The following is a 20998-nucleotide window of genomic DNA, read 5'->3' on the forward strand; positions in this document are numbered from 1 at the left end:
CCTCTCGATTGGAAAGAATTAAAAGCTCTGCCCATGAGGCAAAACATTATTGACCAGATGTCTCAGAGAACCTGCAGGACACTAGTGACACCACAAGTTAATTTGAGGATCAGGAGAACGGAGGGCAGGAGAGCCGGGAAGCATGTTTCTCTTCATTGGATTCAGATGCCTCTTGAGTGATAAGGGGAGAGGTGGGATTGTGAACACACGAGCCTAGACTGCGTACTTCTGTGGATGTTACCTTGGGCATGAAAAGAAGTGAAAGAAGCAAAGGAGAGACATAGGGAGAAAAGAGAGAGGGAGGAAAGAAAGGAAGAGATGGGGTGGGGGAAGGAAAGGAAGGGAGAAAGCAAAGGCTAGGAGGGAGAGCAAGAAACAGGTAAGGATAAAAAGCCAGCTGTCCTAGAGGAGCACAGCTGCCATTTCTTCATCAACCCCACCAGGACACCGTCTTCTTTACCTTCCAGCGTGGCCTGAGCATTCTTTTTTTTTTTTTTTTTCCAACTACAAAACTTCCTGACATCCCACATTGTCCTCTCCTGAAAATCTTGACTAGCAGCATTAGACTTCTGGCTGTCCATTGGATTTAGGAAAACACAGGAGCTGGTGCTGCCGTCTGGTTTGCATATCAGTGAAGCCAGGGAGTTGGCCACGTGGAAATCTGTTCCCAAACCTGTCCCAGACTTCCCAAACAGCCTCTTTAATTTAGTCTTGCAGAGAGAGATTTGGCCAGACTTTCTTGGGCACGAAGAAAGCAAGCAAATGCTAAGGGCATGAACCCTTTTGGTGTGAGAACATAATGACTTTAATATTTAGCAATATTACACATACCCAGCAGATGTATTAACTCACAGAAAAATATTAGTTTCTCTTTAAAAAAGAAAAAAGAACCTTAAGGTTATTGGGATTACAAAAATAATACCACATTTCTTTAAGTGATTCAAGCTCAGTAATTGAGACATCAGAGATGCAAAGAGATCTTGCGAGGCTTCTGCCCATATGAATCTCATGACATAAAAAAGTTTATTTTCATATTTACAGAAGAAATATGCTGATTGCTTCTTAAAATTCCCATTGGAATTCCATAGTGATACTATCTTTGAAGCTGGGGAATATTTCAAATTAAAGAAGGCAGTTCGGAAGCAGCTCACGATGCACCTCAGGTCACACCACTAAACAGTTCCGGGTCCTCTTCTACAAGGTGTTCTATCTCAGGGCATCCGGAACTTCCACCTACAAAGACAGGGAATTGCCTTTCAGTGACGTGGCAGGCATGTTAAAGTACGTCACCACCATCATCACCAGCCCCTATAGGGTTACCTATAGGTAATATAGGGTTACCCTTAGCAGCATCCCCTAAGAAGAACATGAACGTAGGTTATGAGCACCGTGTGGAATCCACGTTACCTATCTGGTGGTGAATCACTTTCAGTTCTGTGGTGAAAATTCTGACAAGTGATGAATTCCTTTAGCATGCAGATAACAGTGCTTTTTAATTATGGAAAGCTGAATGTTTATATGTTGGAGTATCGTAAAACGATCCTCGCTGAGGCAGTAAGTACAAATGTACTGGCCCAACTGGGAATGGGTTCGTTCACCTCACTCAGTGTAACCACCCCTAATGCTCACACTTGGTGTGCTTCCTGTCACGTGCACAAATATTTACAAGATTAGTAGGAATTTGGAGAGGAAGCTTTGATGGCCCCCATCAGTGGAGGCTGACTCACTGAATAAGTGTGACCGTACAGTCTGGCCTGTGGTGACTTACCCTCCGTAGCTGTCTTATGCTGCTCCCCCGAATGGCTTCCATGAGGTTCTCATGTGCTGACCTCTGTGGGGTGGAGGGCCGGGAGCTGTCCTCCATTTTCTTCTCTTGCACTGACCTCAGAGAATTCTTTATTTCCTTTAGGATATTGTTTGGCTGTTTCTTAACCTTTTTCCCTTTTTTCTTTCGCTGTCCGTTTTGTAGAGCCCGCTGGGCACTTTCCTGTTGTTTAATGACTTCTGCAATGTTTCTGGTGATGAGCTTTTTCTCCGGGAGTGGAGGAGCAGGGGGAGGAGGAGGAGGAGGCAGCAGATGGGGAGGAAGAGGGGGAGGGGGAGGGGGTGGGGGCGGGGCCACAGGAGATGGAGGTCGGCTCCTCCCAGTGTGGACTTTCTTGGAGACTTTGGGCGACGACCAGGGAGACTGCCTCGGGGATGCGTATGGAGAAGAACCAGGTGTCCCTCTTTGCCAGACTTTGGTCCTAAGTGTAGCTGCTCCATCATACCCCTCTTGCTGTTTTTGCTCCTGCATGCGTTTTTGCCTCTGTTTATCCATATTCCTTGTTAAAATACTCGTCATACTCATTCTTGGTCCTGGGAGCTCAAAATGGTAGCCCAGCCGCAGCAGCGTGGTGTTCTCCTTGAGCAGCTTGACAATCTCCATCTCTACCTGGGAGCCCATGATGTGCCTCTGGTTGTGGAAGCGCAGCTCCGTGAGCACTGTGTTGTGCTGCAGGGCTCTCATGATGGCCAGGATCCCCTTGCCCGTGATGAAGTTGGACTCCACGTTCACACTGGTGATGTGCTCATTGACCTTGAGCATCTCTGCAATGGCAGTCGCTGCAGCATCGTCAGCATGTGTGTTAGCCAGGCTGAACGTCTTCACTACTGTGTTCTCCTTGAGAGCCTCGGCAAACCGAGACAGGGTCTGTGTGGTGATGTTCTCGATGTTGTTCAGATTAACTTCTGTGGTGTCGGGGTCATTGCTTCTAATCTTTTCCAGAGCATCCTCAATAACAGTGGGATTTCCACAAGGGTGAATGGCAGCTGGTGACTCTGTGTTCCTATGTGTCCCTCCGCTGTTGCCATTGCTTAAATTTATATTTTCTATTTGGCTTTTAAATGTCTTTGGCTTCGAGTTATCAGAATTAACACTGTTGTAACTTACAGTTCCATTCATATGCTTTGTAGCTTCAGGTGTAGTTTCCTCTTCCTCACTGTCCTCTTCCTCCTCCTCTTCCTCTTGAGATTCCTGTTCCTCCTCCTCCTCCTCCTCTTCTGTACACACTTCCTCAGAGACTTCACTGTTGCTCTCAGTAAAGATTAGCTCTTCCTCACTCTCTTCCTTGTCTTCGTCTGCAACCTAAGGAGTGTAGTGACATCATTACGGTTTTTACTTGAAGCACATTTATCAGTGTACAAAAGTAAGTAACACATGAGCGGGGCATGGTAGCACACACCTGTAATCCCAGCATCTGGGGAGGCAGAGACAGGTGGATGTCTGTGAGTTCGAGGCCAGCCTGGTCTACAAAGTGAATCTACAACATCCAAGGCTACACAGAGAAACCCTGTCTCAAAATAAATAACCAGTAATAAATAAATAAAAGTAACACATGTACCACAGAGGTCTGTCGTGAACACAACTCACAAGCCCTTGTTTCTGACTCTAGTTCAAGCGACCAAGGTCAACATTTTGTTACCTGACTACTAGCAGTTTTTCTGTAAGCATTTGTCTTCTACCAAATTTATTGAATAAAATATATGCGATCATTTTTCTAGTTTGAACACGTAAGTCAGAGCATTAGCTTTGGGAAATGCTGGATAAATTTTTCGACATTTTAGGCCTAGCAGGATGTCTCAACAGATAAAGGTGCTGATGGCATAAGCCCGAAGGAGTTCAATCCCTCAGTCCAACAAATAGGTAAAAGGAAAGAACTAACTGCTCAAAGTTACCCTTTGACCTCTGTATGAGCCATCATAAATAAAATAATAAAATAAAACAAGAAAATTTTAGCATGTTGACTTATTGACTCACTTTGTTCCCGCTTTGCAAATCCATGCCTCCTTCTAGAATCCATGCACCAACCTTTCCTATTTCTTCAAGCCAAACACGTACAACAAAAAATAAACAATATGCCAGTGAATTCCTTTTTCTTAATGCTCAAAATTTCACCAGGCCTGTTGGTACACACTTGCTCTCCTAGCTAATTGGAAGGTTGAGAAAGAGGGTTCAAGGCTTGTGTAGGATAGAGAGTTCGAGGTCAGCCTAGACAACTTAGACTCTATCAAAGAGTAGATCCAGCGCTGGGGACATAGCTGAACAACAGAGTTTTAAGTCAATTTTGGATGTGGCCAAGCCAAGTGCCCTCTGTCCTGTTTGTCTCCACGTAGAGAACCAGGTTCGGTTTGCTGCTCTGGCATTTGTTGTAGGATGACACCCAACACAAGACTGTGAGAACTGCACAGTCCCAGAGAGCTGCCAACCAGAGCAGATCGAAATGTGTCTTCCGGAAAAACAACAAACAGAACCACCGGGGAAGCCATGGTAAAGCGCCAAGGCCTGCAGAACAGCAACCTCCCTAGATGCCAACCAGCACTGCGTGTTAGCAGGCAGTGGTAGAGACGCTCGCTGCAAGTCCTGGCCCAGCCCAGTGCTTTAAACTTATTTACCATGCATCCACTGTAAAAAGGCTTTCAGGTAAATGGAATTTGAAGCCAGGCTTTTAATCCCAGCACTCAGGGAGGCAGAGGCAGGTGGATGTCTGTGAGTTCGAGGCCAGCCTGGTCTACAAACGGAGTCCAGGACAGCCAAGGTTACACAGAGAAACCCTGTCTCAAAAACAAACAAATGAAAAACAAAAACAAAAAAAAAACCAAACAAACAAAACCAACAGAACAGAATGAGACTTGGTTCTACCTTTGTCACTTCTGTTCACCAGTCCCTCTGCTCAGACTCCCAAAACACTGCTTTCTCATCTCCATGTTAATCTCCATGTTATCTTTTATTAGAAAATGTCCTAGAAGCTCTGCGTGTATCTGATTTTTCTTTTCTCTCTTGTGAGTCCTTCTCATTGTCGTTTTTGAAGTCCCGTGGATGCTGCTGCCCCACAGCCTGAATTCTTTCCTCTGCATTAGAAGCACTTTTTTTTTTTTAACTTCAAGGGTGTTGTCTGCGGCTTGTGGACAGATGAAGCTTTGGAAAACACTATGTTGGGCTCCAGGTTTGTCTGCCCAGTTGCTGTCACAAAATAGTCTCCACTTGTTTGGAGTGGCAGGTGTCAAGTGATGGCCTGGGAAAGGGTCACCCTCTCCTAGGGTGACCCTGTCCAGTCTCAATTTACTTGATGTATTAGGCGAGGAAGGGAGTGTGTGTGTGTGTGTGTGTGTGTGTGTGTGTGTGTGTGTGTGTGTGTGTCTGTCTGTCTGTCTGTCTGTCTGTCTGTCTGTCTGTCTGCCTGTTTGTCTGCCAATGGGTTGGTGGAGGGACGGGAGTTATAAAACAGCCTGCAAAGAGGTAAATAAATCAGCAAGACAGAGTCCTGACACCCCCACCCCGAGGCCCTCTGCTTTGTATAAGTTCTTATAAGTGGAGTTCCCATCAGCTACCTGAGAGTGTGTACTAGCCTGCCTCCAAATCCACAGTATACTGCCTTTTATATAACCATGAAATCTCATCTCCTGTAGTGTATGAAGATCTTTAGGATCTCTCTACAAAGCCTGTTTCCCTTCAAAATACATCTGTGACATCTGTCAATGCCTCTTCCTGGAGGCCTTCTTTAGCACTTCCTGACTTTGTCCCTGAGATGCTGTCCAATGACACTTCTCCCAAGAAGCTACTGCTCTTCGCCTTAACTGCTGGTTTGCCATTTTCTCAATAGACTGTACAATGGGTGTCGGCCTGTGTCTGTTTTTTCCACCTAGCACAGCGCTTAGCACCTTATAGAGGCTCAGGAAACACTGTTGACTGGCTAGATGCTCTAAACTGACAGTGGTTCACAGCATCTTAGTGAGGACAAGATCTAGAGGAAAATACTGATAAGGCTGACCAAGTGTCCTGGGATGTTTGTCTGAGTCCGGGTGGCTTACCAGGATGCAGGAATTTTCTAAAGGAGTCCAGGGCAACCTAAGATTGTTGGCCACCTCAGGAGGGGATCACGTGGAAAAAAGATCGCCGCAGGGGTGAGGAGGAAGGTAGGACGATCCCCGGGACAATCCCTTCTCCTTTATGAATCAGTCCTACGCCGGAAGGGAGGCTAGGCAATGCTTCCTATACCTGCTGGTTTGGAGTTAGGTCCAATCCTTTGGGGAATGGAGGTGGAAAGGTGCACAGAGAGTGAGGCGGGAGGCACTAAGCAGACAGAACGCAAATGTTCGTGACTAGGGAGAGTAAATCGTGCAACAACTAGGAGACAGCCAGCCATCACCAGCCTCTTCCACCTCCGCAACACCATTGCATCTAAGAGGAAGCAAGAGGATTGGCTTTCAGGCCCTGGCCTGGTCTGTAGATAAATCACTACGCCTTTCCAGGTCTCAAGAAATTGAGTGATTCTTATAGTTCTAATGTTAACGTGTGCCCTCATCTATGGGTGGAGCTGATAGGCCACAGCTGGTTGGGCCCTACCCCAAGAGCTTCTCATCTGCAGACATTGGAGAGGCTTAGAGTGTGTGCTTTCTGAAGTACCAGGTGATGCTCATCCTGCTGGCCCGGCACCTGCAAGTCTGAGAAACGGCCTTCGCGCCGAGCGTCTCCAGCTTCAATTCCAGCTTGACTAACAAGCTGCTACCCTCACATAATTTCCTTAGTTTCTCCTAGTCTCAGCTCCCAAGTGACGAAAGGTAAGATGAAATGAGATAATGTGAGAAAAGTCATTGGCACCTGTGCCTTAGACCCAGCAGCTATTCTAGTAAGGAGAACTGGACTGTTGCATGTCCAGGGTGCCTAGAGCTGAGACAGTACACACTGTGTCAACCTGAATGGACAAGGGAGGGGGGGGAAGGCTGTCACTCACAAGGTGCTACATGGAATATTCTAAAACCTTCACAAAGCCAGTAGCCTGTCCCCACCACCACCCTCATCCAGCCCCGAGCTCCTCCTCATGGGACCTCTCTGTGCCATTATCACTGAGAAGGCACCTGCTCCTCTCTCTCTTCATCTGCTTGGGAGTCTTCCCCGATGACAACACTGGATTTACTCCCTCTGTCAGCCGCTGCTGCTCAGCAGCACCCTTGTGACCCCAGAGGCAGCTGGCTGGGACAATGACGTGGGAGAAAAGTTAACCAGACGAGAAAGGAATCAAAGTTGCTAAAGAAGGCAGCCACTCTAATTGGACCGATAAGCCGCTGGCAGGGTCAGCAAAGCCATTGGCAGTGGGAGGTGGGGTTCCGCAGCAGCTGACAACGGGCTTTGCCCTTTGGTCCCCTCTGCTATCATGACATTATGACATTAAAATGCCTTTGCCCTGTTACTGTTGCAGGGGCCTCTGTGTCCTGGCTTCTTACAGACAGTCGTGTCCTTATTTTGAAGGAAATTCTTTAGTAAGATGTGATTCAATTCCGTCAGACTGCCGACTCTCATTTCCACTCCAAACCCAAAACCAAGCAGAGCAAATCCAACTCTTAAGTGATGGCCATGCAAGAAGTGACCAGCTCAAATCTTGACTGGTCACAGGTGTCCTCTCCTCATCTCCCTTCTATTCCTCACTTCTGCAGCCATAGTGTCCTTGAAGGATCCTGGCTTGGCCCCAGTGGCCCTTCCCGAAGTGACTGACGTGGACAAGGCTCACACACGTCTTGCTACGAATGTGTGGTGCAGGCAGCTATCACCAACATCACCACAGCGCCCAGATTAGTGTTGTAGAAAGCTGGCCACCACAAGTCTTCCTGATTATAAGTGATTTGAGCGGAGCTCATGGGATTCTAAACAGCTGTTCCCAGCCTGTTTTCTTCCGTGAACTCGGGGTTTCTTTCCTATGCTAACATTCTACAGCTGTAACGGCTTTCCCAGAGAAAAGTCTTCTGAACTTCCTTTCAGTGATGACTCATTAGGAAATTCAAAATGACTCTTCCCTGGGCAGCACACAAAGGCTTCCTAGATCCCAGTTCTGCAGTACAAGTGTGTTTCCTATCTTCAGAATTCCCAACAGGGAGTAGGAAGATTCTCAGAGATGGATCTGCACATGTGGGCTTAGCTGGATGCTTGGTGGGTTTTATCATTTAGGAAGCATGCATTTTCTTTGGGGGAAACTCTAGAACTTCTTTTAAAAAATCTCAAAGAGGGGGAGATCTTGACTCACAAAGGAAACAAGAGAATGAACTCCCTGAATAGACAGAAGGAAAGAGGACCCTGAAGAAATGTTTGGCTGCAACAACTCAAGGGTCCTTGGCGCTCATGGCCACACTCTTCCTGCAGCCCTGAGTTTGTGGGCATTGGAAACATGAAACCAATTTTACTGCTGCCATTATTGCCATCAAAGAATCAGGGACTAAATGTATTTAACTGAGGAAAAAAAGAAAGAGAGAGAGGGAGAGGAGGAGGAGGAGGGAGGGAGAGAGAGAGGGAGAGAGAGAGAGAGAGAGAGAGAGAGAGAGAGAGAGAGAGAGAGAGCAGGAACATGCTATGCAACATCAATTTGAGTATTTGATAGCCCATTCAAACTCAAACTCTGGTTGTGAAACATTTTCCTCTCCAAGTTCTCATCTTAATAAAAACAAGAACAAAAACAAAACCACCCTCATCGAGATGTTTCTTTCTTTCTTCCTTTCTTTCCTTACAAAACTGGTGAGCCTATCTTGGCCTGGGAAATATTTCAATTGGGTACAGTATTTCAATGGATATAGTTGGGTTATAAGACAATCAAAAGTGATGAAGCTTGAAATCTACAGAAAAGAGGGGTGTCAGATATTGGAGCGGGGTGAGGATAAGGATGCTGGGCACAGTTGGGGCAGTCCTCAGAGCCTACCTTTCCACATTCCCCCAGCCGTTCCTTCTCCAGAAGTTTCTGGGACTCCTTTTCCCAATAAGCCATCAGTGCCTCTCTGCTGAAGTTCCCTGTGGGGGTTTTCTCCGTCAGACTCTTTTGCCTTAGCCCCACAGGGAGACTTCGGTCAGGTTCAATGTCTTCCAGCTCTCTCTCCAGCTCCTTCAACTCCTCAGCTGACAGGGAGGCCAGAAGTTCATCCTCATCAATCGATTCATATTTACTAAGTCCCCTTCTGTAGCCAAAGGTAGACATGGTCCCGGCCTCGTCACACACTCCAAGAGCTTGAAGAGCCAGGCATTAAAGGCAAGCCGAGGCAGACGGGGAGGGAGGCAAGCGACCGGCTGGTCGGCAGCTGCTGTGAGGAGCGGCCCAGGGAGCCTTTTAAGAGTGGTGATGCAGGCCTGTGACAATGTGGAGAGGGTGAAAGCATGGGCTGTTTTAAGCATCAGACGTCAGCTAGACATTTGAACACAAAGAATGTCACATCGGTGGTGGATGGAGGTCTCAGAACCAGCGGGGATTATTCGCACAGTGGCCAGAGCCATATTTAGCCGAGCCAGATAGCTGGTGAGGACAGGCAGAGTGTTTCAGATAGGAGGCAACATGGTTCTCCCAACTTTGTATTCAAACAAAGGAAAGCAAGCTTTGTTTTGAAAATGTCTTGCCACACAGACACTGGGGCCGTGAGTGGACTCTTTCATTATGAATTTAGAGGTTGAGAAACAACCCCACAATATCTGTGGGTAGTTAGCGTGGTGCTTCTGTGAACACACCCTGGGTGGTATGATAGGGAGAGGAGCTCTGATAGAAACAAGATTTTATAAGTTATTGTGCTTTGCAGTACATGCCGTACACCTCCCTAGCTGTCTGTGCTTTGGACTAACAGTTCAACCCTCACTTACAGATTTTGGCAGTCAAGATTGAGAGATTAAGTGTTGAAGGCTGAATGCTGGAAGAGTGCAAGGAGTCTTCCCCACGTCACCAAATGGTTGCCTTCTTCCTGTGTGTGAGTAGAAACCTGGTTATTACAATTCTTTTGAGACTGCCACTGCGACAGTCCAACGCTAAGCACGCTGCATGTTTTATATTATTTAATCCTATAATCTTATGAGGAGTATTATCATTGCCCATATCTGACAAGCACAGGCCCCTGAAAGGTTAAGTAACTAGCCTGGAAAAACCAAGCCAAGAAATAGAAGGTCTGTAATTTTAACCCATGTGGCTTCTGAGCTGAAAATTAGAAAGACATTAATTTTTGTTTTGTTTTGTTTTTTTTGAGACAGGGTTTCTCTCTGTGTGCAGCCTTGGCTATCCTGGAACTCATTTTGTAGACCAGGCTGGCCTCGAACTCACAGAGATCTGCTTGTCTCTGCCTCCCAAAGTGCTGGGATCACAGAAGTGTGCCTTCTGTGCCTGACAAGATATTAATTTTCAGTTATACATTTGCATCCACTCTTATGAAGTTGTTTTAATACTTATGAAGTTTGTAGAATTTTATACTAATTTTAGAATGCAGATATATAAAAGTGTAGTAATGTGTGTGCATATTTATCTCAATACATGCACAGCATTATAGCCATGCATTCAGCTACTGGACTATTTGGGTTATTTCTAGGCTCGGGCTATGAATGAAGCTGCTGCAAGCACTTACCTGAAAGACTTTGAATTCTCACACAGTTTTTACTGCTCTGTGTAGAAACATTAGGTTACAGGGCAAACTCACTTTTGATGAAATTCGCATCATATTCTAAAATGGCTCACCTGTACCTTCCCAACAGTGACATGTGCTCCAGATTCCTTATAGCGCCTGTTTGTTGTTTGTATTCCTAGTCACAGCCATTTTAATGAGAACAAGATAGTGCTCTTCGGTTCTCTGGTTACTAATGATGTTGAGTATAGTTTCATGTGTTTATGGCCTTAGGGAAAATATCCAAGTTTTGTGCTTATTCTAAATTGAATTTTTTAACCAAGTTATGAGCCGGCTGTATATTTAAGAAACAAATACTTCAATGAGACAAATGATTTATATATTTTTTCTCTTATTCTTTGGTTTGTCTTTTAGTGTTTTTTAAGAGGAGTGATTTAAAAAAATTTTTTGATGAGGCTCACCTTATTATTTCTTATTCTGCTGGCTGTTTCTTGGTGTCTGTATTAAAAAGCAATTTCCTAATCCCAGGCTATAGAGATTCACTCCTGTGTTTTGCTCAAAAGTTTATAAGATTTTGCTTTTTAGGTTTAGGCTTATGACCCATTTTGACTAACTTTTTGTACATGTGGAAAGTAAGGTTTTCACTTCCTATATACAGATATCTACTCTTAACACTATTTGTCAAGAAGATGCTCTTTTCTTTTCTGGAAAACTATTTGGCATCTTGTGGAAAAGTAACTGACATTGGTGTAAGGATAGACTTCTGGGAGATTCTGGTCTGTTAGTGTCTGTCTGTCTGTCTGTCTGTCTCTCTGTCTGTCTGCCATAATTCTGTACTCTCACTTCCTATAGCTTTGTAGCTCAGTTGAAGCTAGGGAGTGTGAGTTATCTTGTTTCATTCTTTTGCATGAAAAATTCAGCTAAATGTGTTTTAGCTCATAGTGTTCTGCCTTCAGAATCAAACCCTTTCCAGAAACGATATTCAGAGAGAGAATAATGAAACTATAAATGATTAATTAATTTTTTAAAATTACATTTGTATTTGAAGCTACAGACCACGTGTTCCTATTCCTGAGGCTCAGTGTGGCTGTGGTTTATTAACATGTTGAGCGATGATCAAGCTGGACATTAGCATCACTGGGTTTGGTTTGGTTGTGATCTTGAGACAGTAGTATATGCTTTTGTGGAACACATGGTAATTTGTTTTTTAAGTAAAGGATATTTTGAGTTTTGGTAGTGACACTGAGCTATGATAGATATCTAAATCTGATAAGTGAAATGAGTTACTTGGTTTAACAATGACATTTTACATAAAAGTAGTCACATGTGTGCTTTTTTAAAAGTGCTTTTAAGAGAAGAAAATGTATATACATTGTAGCACAAACTAGTTACTAATGACACCTTAGACACATGGCACATTGGAAAACTATTTTCTTTGTACTGAAAGCAATGATATATTCTTAGTTTCCTCATTGGAATTACCCAAAATAAATATAGCTGTTGCTTTAAAGCAGCATTTCAAATGTTTGATTTTACCAATAAGACTCAGGAGCCAGATGCTGAAGTGAAAGCCTGCTAGCTCAGAGAGGCCAAGGAAGCGCCCAGCTGACCTTCCTGCCCAGCTGATGTCCCTGAGGGGAAAAGCCCCTCCTTCTCCTTCATGCTGTCTTAAAAACCCTCCAAACTGAGTGTCCCTCATTTCTGCTTAATCCCTGTCAGCTGGTTGCTTGCTAAGACTCTTGACCTAGGGTTCATTTTATTTAATTCTGTTTACAGAAGCTCTTGGGTTAAAGATGTGTGTTAGGGCTGAGCCAGACCCAACAAGAAACAGGCTTTCACAGCTCATAATCTTGGGGTTCACGATGGGATCAAATATTCTGCAACATATAGCCTTGCATTAGTTTCTTCTGTCAAGTTGTGTGCGTCCCACCAATGATTTTGAAAAGGACTCCAAAGAGTCTGCGTTATAATGTCTTATCATGTGCCGCCATCATGGAAAACAACGTTGTCTCTTAATTATACCTGCCTCTTAAGAAAACGGCCATGTAAAACATCTTAGTGTACTTCCTGTCAGTCAGTCTGATTGTAGCAATCACGACTCATACCCCATCAGATTTCATGATATCTACTCAGAAGTATCTCCTATAAGTCATTTCTTAAAAATCTGCCATAGGACTAAGCACTGCTACACAGCCCCGGCTTTGACTAACACACAGAGGGAGATGTGTGCCATGTTGGAGAAGGCATGGGGGGCCAGAAGAGGTTCCAGGCAGAGACAGCAGCCTCTGAGTCAGTGCCCCAGGACAGAGAAAGATGGAAACTTCCCCGACTCAAAGAGTTGCTTAGGAAGGTAGCCCCGCCCCCCACCACATTCTACACCAGCACCGTGTCCTGCTCATGCCGAGTGCTCACAGATGTTGAGTTTTTTATACGAAGGTCATACAAAAGTGTTTTTTGTTTGTTTGTTTGTTTGGTTGGTTGGTTGGTTGGTTTTACCATCTAGCACTGTGCGTTTATCTCTACCATTACCCCGTATAGCTGTGTCGCCTGAAAGTCCATTCTTTAGGTAAGTGCTGTGATACCCATAAGGAAACCAGGAGACGGGGAACAGAGGTCATTGGCACCTCCAGAGGTGAGCAGTTCCAGTCTTGCCAGCAGACTGGTACTGCGTTTATGTTTCTTTTCTCTGCTTTTTGTATTCTATTTCAATATATTATACACATGATGAAGTTTATTGTGACATTCTCTCTTTTTTTTTTTTAATGTAGTTGTGAGCCACAATGTGGGTACCAGGAACTGAACCTGGGTCCTTTGTAAGAGCAGTGAGTGCTCTTAACCACTGAGCCATCTCTCCAGCCCCCAGTTTAACATTTTCATCCATGTATATACTATGCTTTGTTTGTATTCTTCTCTCCCCTGACCACTAGTGTAAGCATAAGGTTATTGTGTGATTCAGAGGCTGATTTCTGTGCTTCCCCATATCTGGTTGTGATCCTTGTTCTGAGAATCTCCTATCTCAAATTTTTGTTAGCACTGCTCCCCAGTTATCCCCTGATATGCCGATAAAGCAGCTTACAGTCACTGAGCAGGAGAGAGAATAGGGCTGGACTTCCGGCCAGCCAGGGGAGGAGGAGTTAGAGAAAGAAATGGGGAAATGAGCTATGGGAGGGCTCAAGGTGACATCAGGAGAGGAGCTGGATCAAGGATGCTACAAAGTGCAAGTATCTCTGGGATGTAAGCTGGGAGGAAACCAGATTAGCTTGGAGGGTTAGGAATAGAGTGATAACTGCTCAGTTATTGTGTTGTGAAGTTTATTATTAAATAAAAAAATATAATAGAGTCTCAATTATTTTAATGCAAGCTGGGTTAAAAGAGAAACTGAGAAACAAACACAATTTTATAAAAATAACTTTTAGCACACCAGTCCCCTCCTCTTTACAAATATTCCTTCTATGCTTTTCTTTTGTTTTTCAGTGTGGACTCCTCACATAAAGGGCAGTAACAGTGCTCTCCTGAGTATCCCTGTGCATAGACCTACCTCCACCTAACAACACAGAAGGGGAAAGCCCCTCCTGGAAGGACTATTTTGATGATGGTTTCTGTACTATTGGTGACTACTGTTTAGAGGTATTAAAAGGCTGTATCATTTATTTGTCTCTCTACTTTAAGCTCAGCTTTCAGGGAATACTTCAGGAATCGTTCATATTTCAAAGTGTTGGAACAGACATGTCTAACAGCTCAAGATATGCATTATGTGAATTTAATTTTAAATTATACTTACTATTTGTGTTATATGACATAAAATATCTGTTTACTAACTAAGACCCATTTCTATGTGGACAGTACTTAATTTCAGTATGTGCAGGGGAATCCCATAAGTCCAAGACGGACACCAATGTGTCATCCTGCTCTCAGCTAAAATCTTTTGAGGTGAAGGACATTCTGTGAAAACACCCGTACAATCTCCGAGGGTCTCAAACTGCCTCAAACCAGCCTCTTGTTTTTTCTCTCTTTGCAGCTTCTTCACCCCAGTGTTCGGCTCACACGTCCCCAGGCACCGCTCGCTAGGGCCTGGGTGTTCCGGGGGCTCCTTGCACAGGGTCGTGGTGTGCAGCTGAGGTCTTGGTCCTCTGCTCTAACAGCCTCCGAATCCCTGCTTTATTTTTGGCTGTTTCCCTTTGTCTCAAACTTGAGGCTACGCTGTTTTCATTCTCTTGCCTGGAGATAGCACTGGACTAAATCTCTTTTACGTTTTGCTTGTTGCCCGCGCCTTTGCTTCCGGCCCCCACCTTCTACAGGGACCTTTTAAGAACACGAATCTCAGCCGGGCATGGTGGCGCACGCCTTTAATCCCAGCACTTGGGAGGAGGCAGGAGGATCACTGTGAGTTCGAGGCCAACCTGGTCTATAAAGCGAGTCCAGGATAGTCCGGACTGTTACACAGAAAAACCCTGTTTCGAAAAACCAAACAAACAAAAACAAAACAAACAAACAAAAAGAACGCAAAGCTCACCAGGTCATTCTCTGCCTAAAACCCCTGAGTGCCTTCCACTGTTCTTCCGACGGAACCTTTAGCCAGGTGTGCTGCTCACTTTTCCTGCCTCAATTGGATCCTTTGAGCCATGCTGGGGTGACCTTGAGCCACTCTGGGCTGCACTGCTTTTTAAGCACTGCACCGCTCCCCTCTGTCTTTGCCTCTTGAGCTGCACGCAGGCCCACGTGTGTGGGGAGGCCCCAGGCCGGGTGAATTCGAAGTGGTTCCTAGGCGCATTGCACTTAGGGTTCCTTGTTTTAATGGGGTTTTAGCAGAGAGAATGCTTCTCTGAAGGCAGAAGTGGTGTCTAGCCGTCTCCGAGGCTTTGCAGTTATTAAGTGTTCGGGGAGTATTTTTAAACAAGCACCACAATGCAGTGGGACAGGAGTGACTCGTCATGAAAGGGAAAGTGGGTTTTTAGAAATGACAGAAATCATGACAATTACTAGATGCGAGATGACTCGAGGTTTTTTGTTTTTTTCTGAACTATTTTTTGTTGAACTGTGATCAAAGCCAAGGCTCCTTGCACGCTAGACAGACAAACGCTGCCGCGCTGAGCTGCACCCCAGCCCTAGGCTCTGCTTGTTTGCCAGAGCTGCCTTCAGAGGAAGCTTTCCCACTCACTGCTCAGTGACCACCTGCCCACCACACGCCTCAGGCTGTGCTTTTGGCTCACTGTCCCTTCATCTGTGTGTCATTCGCAGCTAAGAATCAGCCCAACTGACCAGGAGGCAGCCTGACCTCAGGGCGATAGTTTTTGTTCATTTCGTGAATGCCTTATTATTTATTTATTTATTTATCAATTTATTAACTTAGATAATGTGCTTATTTATTTTTAATGATACTGTAAATTCTATCTATGGTGATACTGTGAATTCTACCTATGTATCTATGTATCTATCTATCGTGATACTGTGAATTCTACCTATGTATCTATGTATCTATCAGGATACTGTGAATTGAGGCCGAGGACCCTGTTCATCAAGAACCACTCTACCCCAGAGCTACACACCAGTCTTTTTTTTTTTTTTTTGAGATAGGATCTCACTAAGATTCCTATATTGGCCTTGAAATCACTCTGCAGCCTCACTGGACTCTGAACTTCTGAACTTGTGAGCCTTATGCATTACCCTCCAATGTAGCTGGGAGTACAGGCAACTGCCACCAGGCCAGGCCAGGCTAACTTTTTTTTTTTTTTAATTGTCCCTAAGTTACTGAGAAGAACAGAAATCATGTTATATTGCCACTTGTCCACATGGGGAAATGGGAAATTCTTTAACTCTCGCAAATGCCAAGGATGTTTTGCCTGCGATCTAATTATTATTATTATTTTAAGTTTTACCTAATCCCTCCATGTGCAGACGCAAAGCTGCCTCCTGAAATGAAGCTGACACAGAGGGGCTTGTGCTTTGCTTACTTGTTGCAGCTCATGTGTAACAAGGCTCAAGTGGGGTAGCGCCCGAGGAAGTTCAGCTTCCTCAGGAAGCTCATTTGCTCAGTCTGTTTACTGAAGCCTCTCAGAAGAGTAGAGAAAGGTTCCCAGGGGAGAAGGTCAGGGACTGGACAAGCTCTGGACAGACAGCAAATGACAGGCCCCAGGGAGCAGATGAGAACCGGCGATTCCCCTATGGAGCCTGCCCTCTCAGGCTTGGCAGACAAGCAAACCTTCCAGCTATGCCAACTTGTGGCGGAGAGTGTGAGTCAAATTTAAAATTATTAGGGCTATTTATAATAACAGCTCACGATTATATAACATTTGTAGTTCACAAAATGGTCTTTATACAGCCGGTGTGCCAGGCAGTATATGATCTCCCTCTACTAATGTGCATTCTAACACTGTGTGAGGTAACATTGGATGAGTAAATATGATTTATTCCATTTTACAAAAGATAAAATTGGTTCGGTTCTAAGAATTTAAAAATATCTTTACACTCATCCAGCTAACAGGCGATGGCTGTGACTGTGTTCTATAACTCCTAAGCTGCTTCTCACACCAGTGAGACTAGTATGACGTTTTAAAATGTATCAAATGGAAAGGCACATAATATGAAAGTGTGAACTTTGCAGTGGAGCCTCTGTTGTTGGTCACATATAGCTGATCCTGTGTTTATCTGACTTACACATACATAAATAATTGTAATGTATGCAAATGAAAAGATGAGCTAACTGTTAAAACCAGGATGATAAAAATATAAAATTGAGGGAAGAAAAATCCAAAAATAGTAGCCATGGCTATCCTGGACTCCCTTTGTAGACCAGGCCGAACTCTGCCTGCTGAGGGCTGGGATTACAGGCGTGTACCACCACACACAGACCTTGAGTGTGAGATTCCCCTCACGAGACAGGGAGCAGGTTTTATACTCACCCTCTGAAGCACTAATGGAGAAGCACTTTCGTTGATTTCCCAGCCACCCGGGTGGGAAACCCGGAGCACTGTGTGACCATTAGAGGTAGCTTTGCTCCCTAGTGATGTTAGGACTGTTTATCCACACCATAAATACTTAAGCATCTCCCTCCTCAGCTCCAGAACAGCCTCCCTTTAGAAGCTAGTCCTTCCAGAAACAGCAGCTCAAGTGCTTAGGGCCTGCTGTGAGGAGAGGAGGGGGCGCGCTGGAGGCTCAGAGCAAAGCGCGGCACGCAGGGAATGCACCCCAAAAACACTGGGGCTCTGTCTTTGGCAGTTCTGTCAGGAAAATCTAAAGCACTGCATTTTCAGACCCAGCTGTGACTGACCTTTCCTTCCAACGTTCTTCTGACGTCTTTGCTTATTCTCGGCAATGCTCATTTATGTAAGCCCCATTTCCCCTGGTTCCTACCTGGAGCTGTTTTTCAAGGTTATTATTTAATTCTTTGCCAATTCACATCCTTCACAGGACTGGAAACCCACCCTTTCAGCTCTTCAATTTGTACATGCTTGGATATTGGTGTGTGTGTGTGTGTGTGTGTGTGTGTGTGTGTGTGTGTGTGTGTGTGTGTAAGTGCCCTCTGAGAACCAGTATGAAAAGACCAGAGGCTGGCAAAGCCGGCTCTGTTGATCTGGGATTAGGGACCAATGGGATTGGTCAGAGCAGCTGGCACGTGCTGCCCTTGAGGGCTCTCATCATCTGCTCCTCATGGTCTTGTCAGCAGAGCAGCAACAAAACAAATAAATCATGCGCTGCCAAGGCAAGGGCCAAACACTCTGTCTGAGGCAGAGGATTCCACTGTTTCCCCGGGGGCACCTGAGCAGGCTGTGAACAGTCCTTCTCTGTCGGAGATGTGTTCCTCCTGCTCTTCCTCCTAAGGTGACTTTGTCAGTTGCGATGTATGGACTATAAAACTCATCTAAGTTTAAACTTAACTGTCTTTTAAAGAAAGAAATAAGTGAATTTACCGAGTTATGTCACCATCATCAAAAAACAAGTGCTGAACATATCTTTTCGTCCCCAAATATTCTTTATGTCCATTTGCAATTAACCCTCTTCATAGCACACAGACCCAGACACCCACTAACATGTTTTCTGCCTGTGTATGTCACACACGTTTGAATATTTTAAATGATCACACAGTCTGTGGCGACCTGTTCTTTTCATTCCACCTATGTTGGGGGTGTTCACCCGCCTGGGGGTGTGATGGCAGAGGACTTTTTTCACCACTTCGTGTATGTCCTGCTGAAGGACCTTGAGCCGTTGCTGCTTGGGAATCCTTCGTGGAGAGCCTCCCGTTCTTGATGAACTAAGCATTGTCCCACGGGGGAAGCGTGGTGCACTGGGCGCCTAGGTTCTAGGCTGTAAGTTTACTTCTGGTCCTCACAACATTATCCAGTTGTAGGGTCCAGTTCACCCTATAGAGTGGAGGTAGCTGGCTCTTGTCCTGCTCGGCTTTTAGAGTTGTGATATTCATGCAGGGAAAGGTGATGTGGTGTGCCCTGTGAACTGTGACCTACAGAAGAAGACAAGGGTGTTGGACAGAGGCGATCTTTCACGGTGTACTAGAATGGGTTGAGTATTTCTCCAGGTCCCATTCCCATTCATGGAACAAATGATGATGTCTCTGAGGCGGTAAAGCAAACAAACAACAAACAAACCACGATCTTCTGTAACTTTTGGCTTCTCATTCTTCCTTAGCAAAGCCTGTTATTTTAGATGTTTTGAAATTATTTACTTTAAAATAATTGGTTATTTTTCAAAGTATCTTTATTTTTTCCCTAACATTTTTTCTCCCCTTTTCTTCTTTGTTTGGTTTTCAAGAGATGTTTTCTCTGTGTAGCCATGGCTGTCCTGGACTCACTCTTGTAGACCAGACTGGCCTCAAACTCACAGGGATCCACCTGCTTCTGCCTCCCAAGTGCTGACATTAAAGGCGTGCACCACCACACCTGGCTTACTATTTTTATATATATATATTTTAATATATTTTTAAATATTTTATTGTTTTAATTAGGATTCTAGAGACAGCACAATTACTTAGGATAGCCTGGAACTTAGTAAGCCTATCTTGTCTCAAACTCACGACTCTCCTTACAAGTTCTGAAATTACGAGTGAAGACCATCACTCCTGCTTTAAGCTGTCATTTTGGCTGCAGAGTAAGAAGATTTTTTTTTGTACTTGTGAGCAGATATCTGATGATCATAGATGTACACCGTTCAGATAAGTGGTATTTAAATTTTGTTAGGACACCCTTCAGCCTGCAGCCCCTTTCAGCAGCTCCCTGTGAGGTCCCAGTGAGTCAAAGCAAAGCCTAGGCAGATGTTAGCATCCTCACATCAAAAGTGGTTAGAAGTATTGATGCATTGAAATAAATTTAAAACAGCTTAGTTTCAGGTTTTCAGAGGTATTCCGACGTTCAGGAGCACAGACTGCCAGCCCCTAGATGCCATGTCTACCTACTCAGTTTCCAGAGCAGAACAAATACTGTGCTTGGAAAGAGAACGCGGACTTTACCTCAAACAGAAAGAACTAGGTTCTGGCATCTCTCACACTTTACTTGAATAATATAGGTGACCTCCAAAACACGTTAGCTTCAATGTCCTTGGAACATCCCAGCAGGGACAATTCACGAGGAAAACGCAATGGCTGTCTTCTTACTGGAATCCAAGCTGCAGAACATGTGTTCCCGCCCTTGCCCTGAGATGGAATTGCTGGTCAGTCCAATGTTAGAACTCAGGCACTCCCAGTGCCCGATTCAAATTACTCAACTGTCACTTGTTGAAAACAGCATGTCCCCAGGTATCCCCTGCACTCCTTGTGATTACACAGCATGGGCTGTCGAGGTCAAGTGAGTCTACTCTTCCCTTTCCTACAGGAATCCCATTTCTTCTGTTGACAATAATAGATGACCAAGGCTCCATAAGACCAAAGAAGATATGAGGTTTTTATGTGCTAGACTCAAAAGTTCTGGGCTAAGTTTTCGTCCTGTGAACATTTTCAGAATATGTAGGGATGACAGTGAGCTGCCGCATACAGCTCTAGCATCAGTTTGGGTATTCTCAGATGTCATCATGACAGTGTGCCGTCCTGTCCCTTAACGTGGACATTTTCACTTCTGCAGCTTAAGCACTAATTCCATCCCTCTGTAAAAATACCAATGGAGGCCAGGCATGGCTGTGCACGCCTTTAATCCCAGCACCTCGGGAGGCAGAGGCAGGTGGATCACTGTGAGTTCCAAGCCAGCCTGGTCTACAAAGCGAGTTCAGGACAGCCAAGTCTACACAGAGAGAACCTGTCTCAAAAAACAAACAAATAAATAATAATAATAATAATGCCAATACCAATGGACAGTAGGCTTCTCATGCTCCTGTTTTATATGTGTGTAATGACTGATATGCTTGTATCAGTCAAGACACTAAATAGTCTGAAATATGGTTCGATCTGTTTCAACGTCTGTCTTAATGATCAGATGTATTTGATTGCCTCATTTTAAGAATGCTAAAGCAATCCATTTTTAAATGCTTGTTAATTAACCAAATTGTATCCATATTATGATATAGAACATGCTGTTTTAAGATATATATATTGTAGCATGGCTAAACTGAGCCAATTAGCATATACATTGTTATTTCACACACCTTTTTTTTTAAATGAGAATATCTA

At 44.6% G+C, this 20998-nt stretch overlaps 1 protein-coding gene and 1 long non-coding RNA gene across 3 annotated transcripts; one reads left to right on the plus strand and one right to left on the minus strand.

Annotated features, from left to right (window-relative positions):
* Window positions 1–755: 755 nt before the first annotated feature.
* On the minus strand, window positions 756–9142 carry LMOD2 (leiomodin 2). Its single transcript, XM_084784493.1, has 3 exons — window positions 8724–9142; window positions 1769–3127; window positions 756–1233 (listed from the first exon to the last, which is right to left on the minus strand). Exons 1-3 carry the CDS (start codon window positions 8994–8996, stop codon window positions 1207–1209), a joined length of 1659 nt encoding a protein of 552 aa, XP_084640619.1. The 5' UTR covers window positions 8997–9142; the 3' UTR covers window positions 756–1206.
* Window positions 9143–9185: 43 nt separating this feature from the next.
* LOC311598922 lies at window positions 9186–14042 on the plus strand. Of its 2 annotated transcripts, none has more exons than XR_014779707.1 (3): window positions 9186–9311; window positions 9649–9750; window positions 13867–14042. It is a non-coding gene; the product is annotated as an uncharacterized lncRNA (long non-coding RNA). The 2 variants fall into 2 exon arrangements; XR_014779708.1 differs by lacking the exon at window positions 9186–9311 and adding an exon at window positions 9322–9427.
* The last annotated feature ends 6956 nt before the right edge of the window (window positions 14043–20998 follow it).

The sequence above is a fragment of the Acomys minous genome (genome assembly GCF_964271855.1).
Source record: "Acomys minous genome assembly, chromosome: 6".
Taxonomy (NCBI): domain Eukaryota; kingdom Metazoa; phylum Chordata; class Mammalia; order Rodentia; family Muridae; genus Acomys; species Acomys minous.

What these genes read in the sequence shown, in the direction of transcription:
- LMOD2 (XM_084784493.1), bottom strand. Translation starts at nt 8,996, where the DNA reads ATGTCTACCTTTGGCTACAGAAGGGGACTTAGTAAATATGAATCGATT. An exon ending in GGCTGGGGGAATGTGGAAAG is followed by an intron (nt 3,128 to 8,723) that starts GTAGGCTCTGAG and finishes TACACTCCTTAG; the next exon opens with GTTGCAGACGAAGACAAGGA. An exon ending in GCATAAGACAGCTACGGAGG is followed by an intron (nt 1,234 to 1,768) that starts GTAAGTCACCAC and finishes CTGTCTTTGTAG; the next exon opens with GTGGAAGTTCCGGATGCCCT.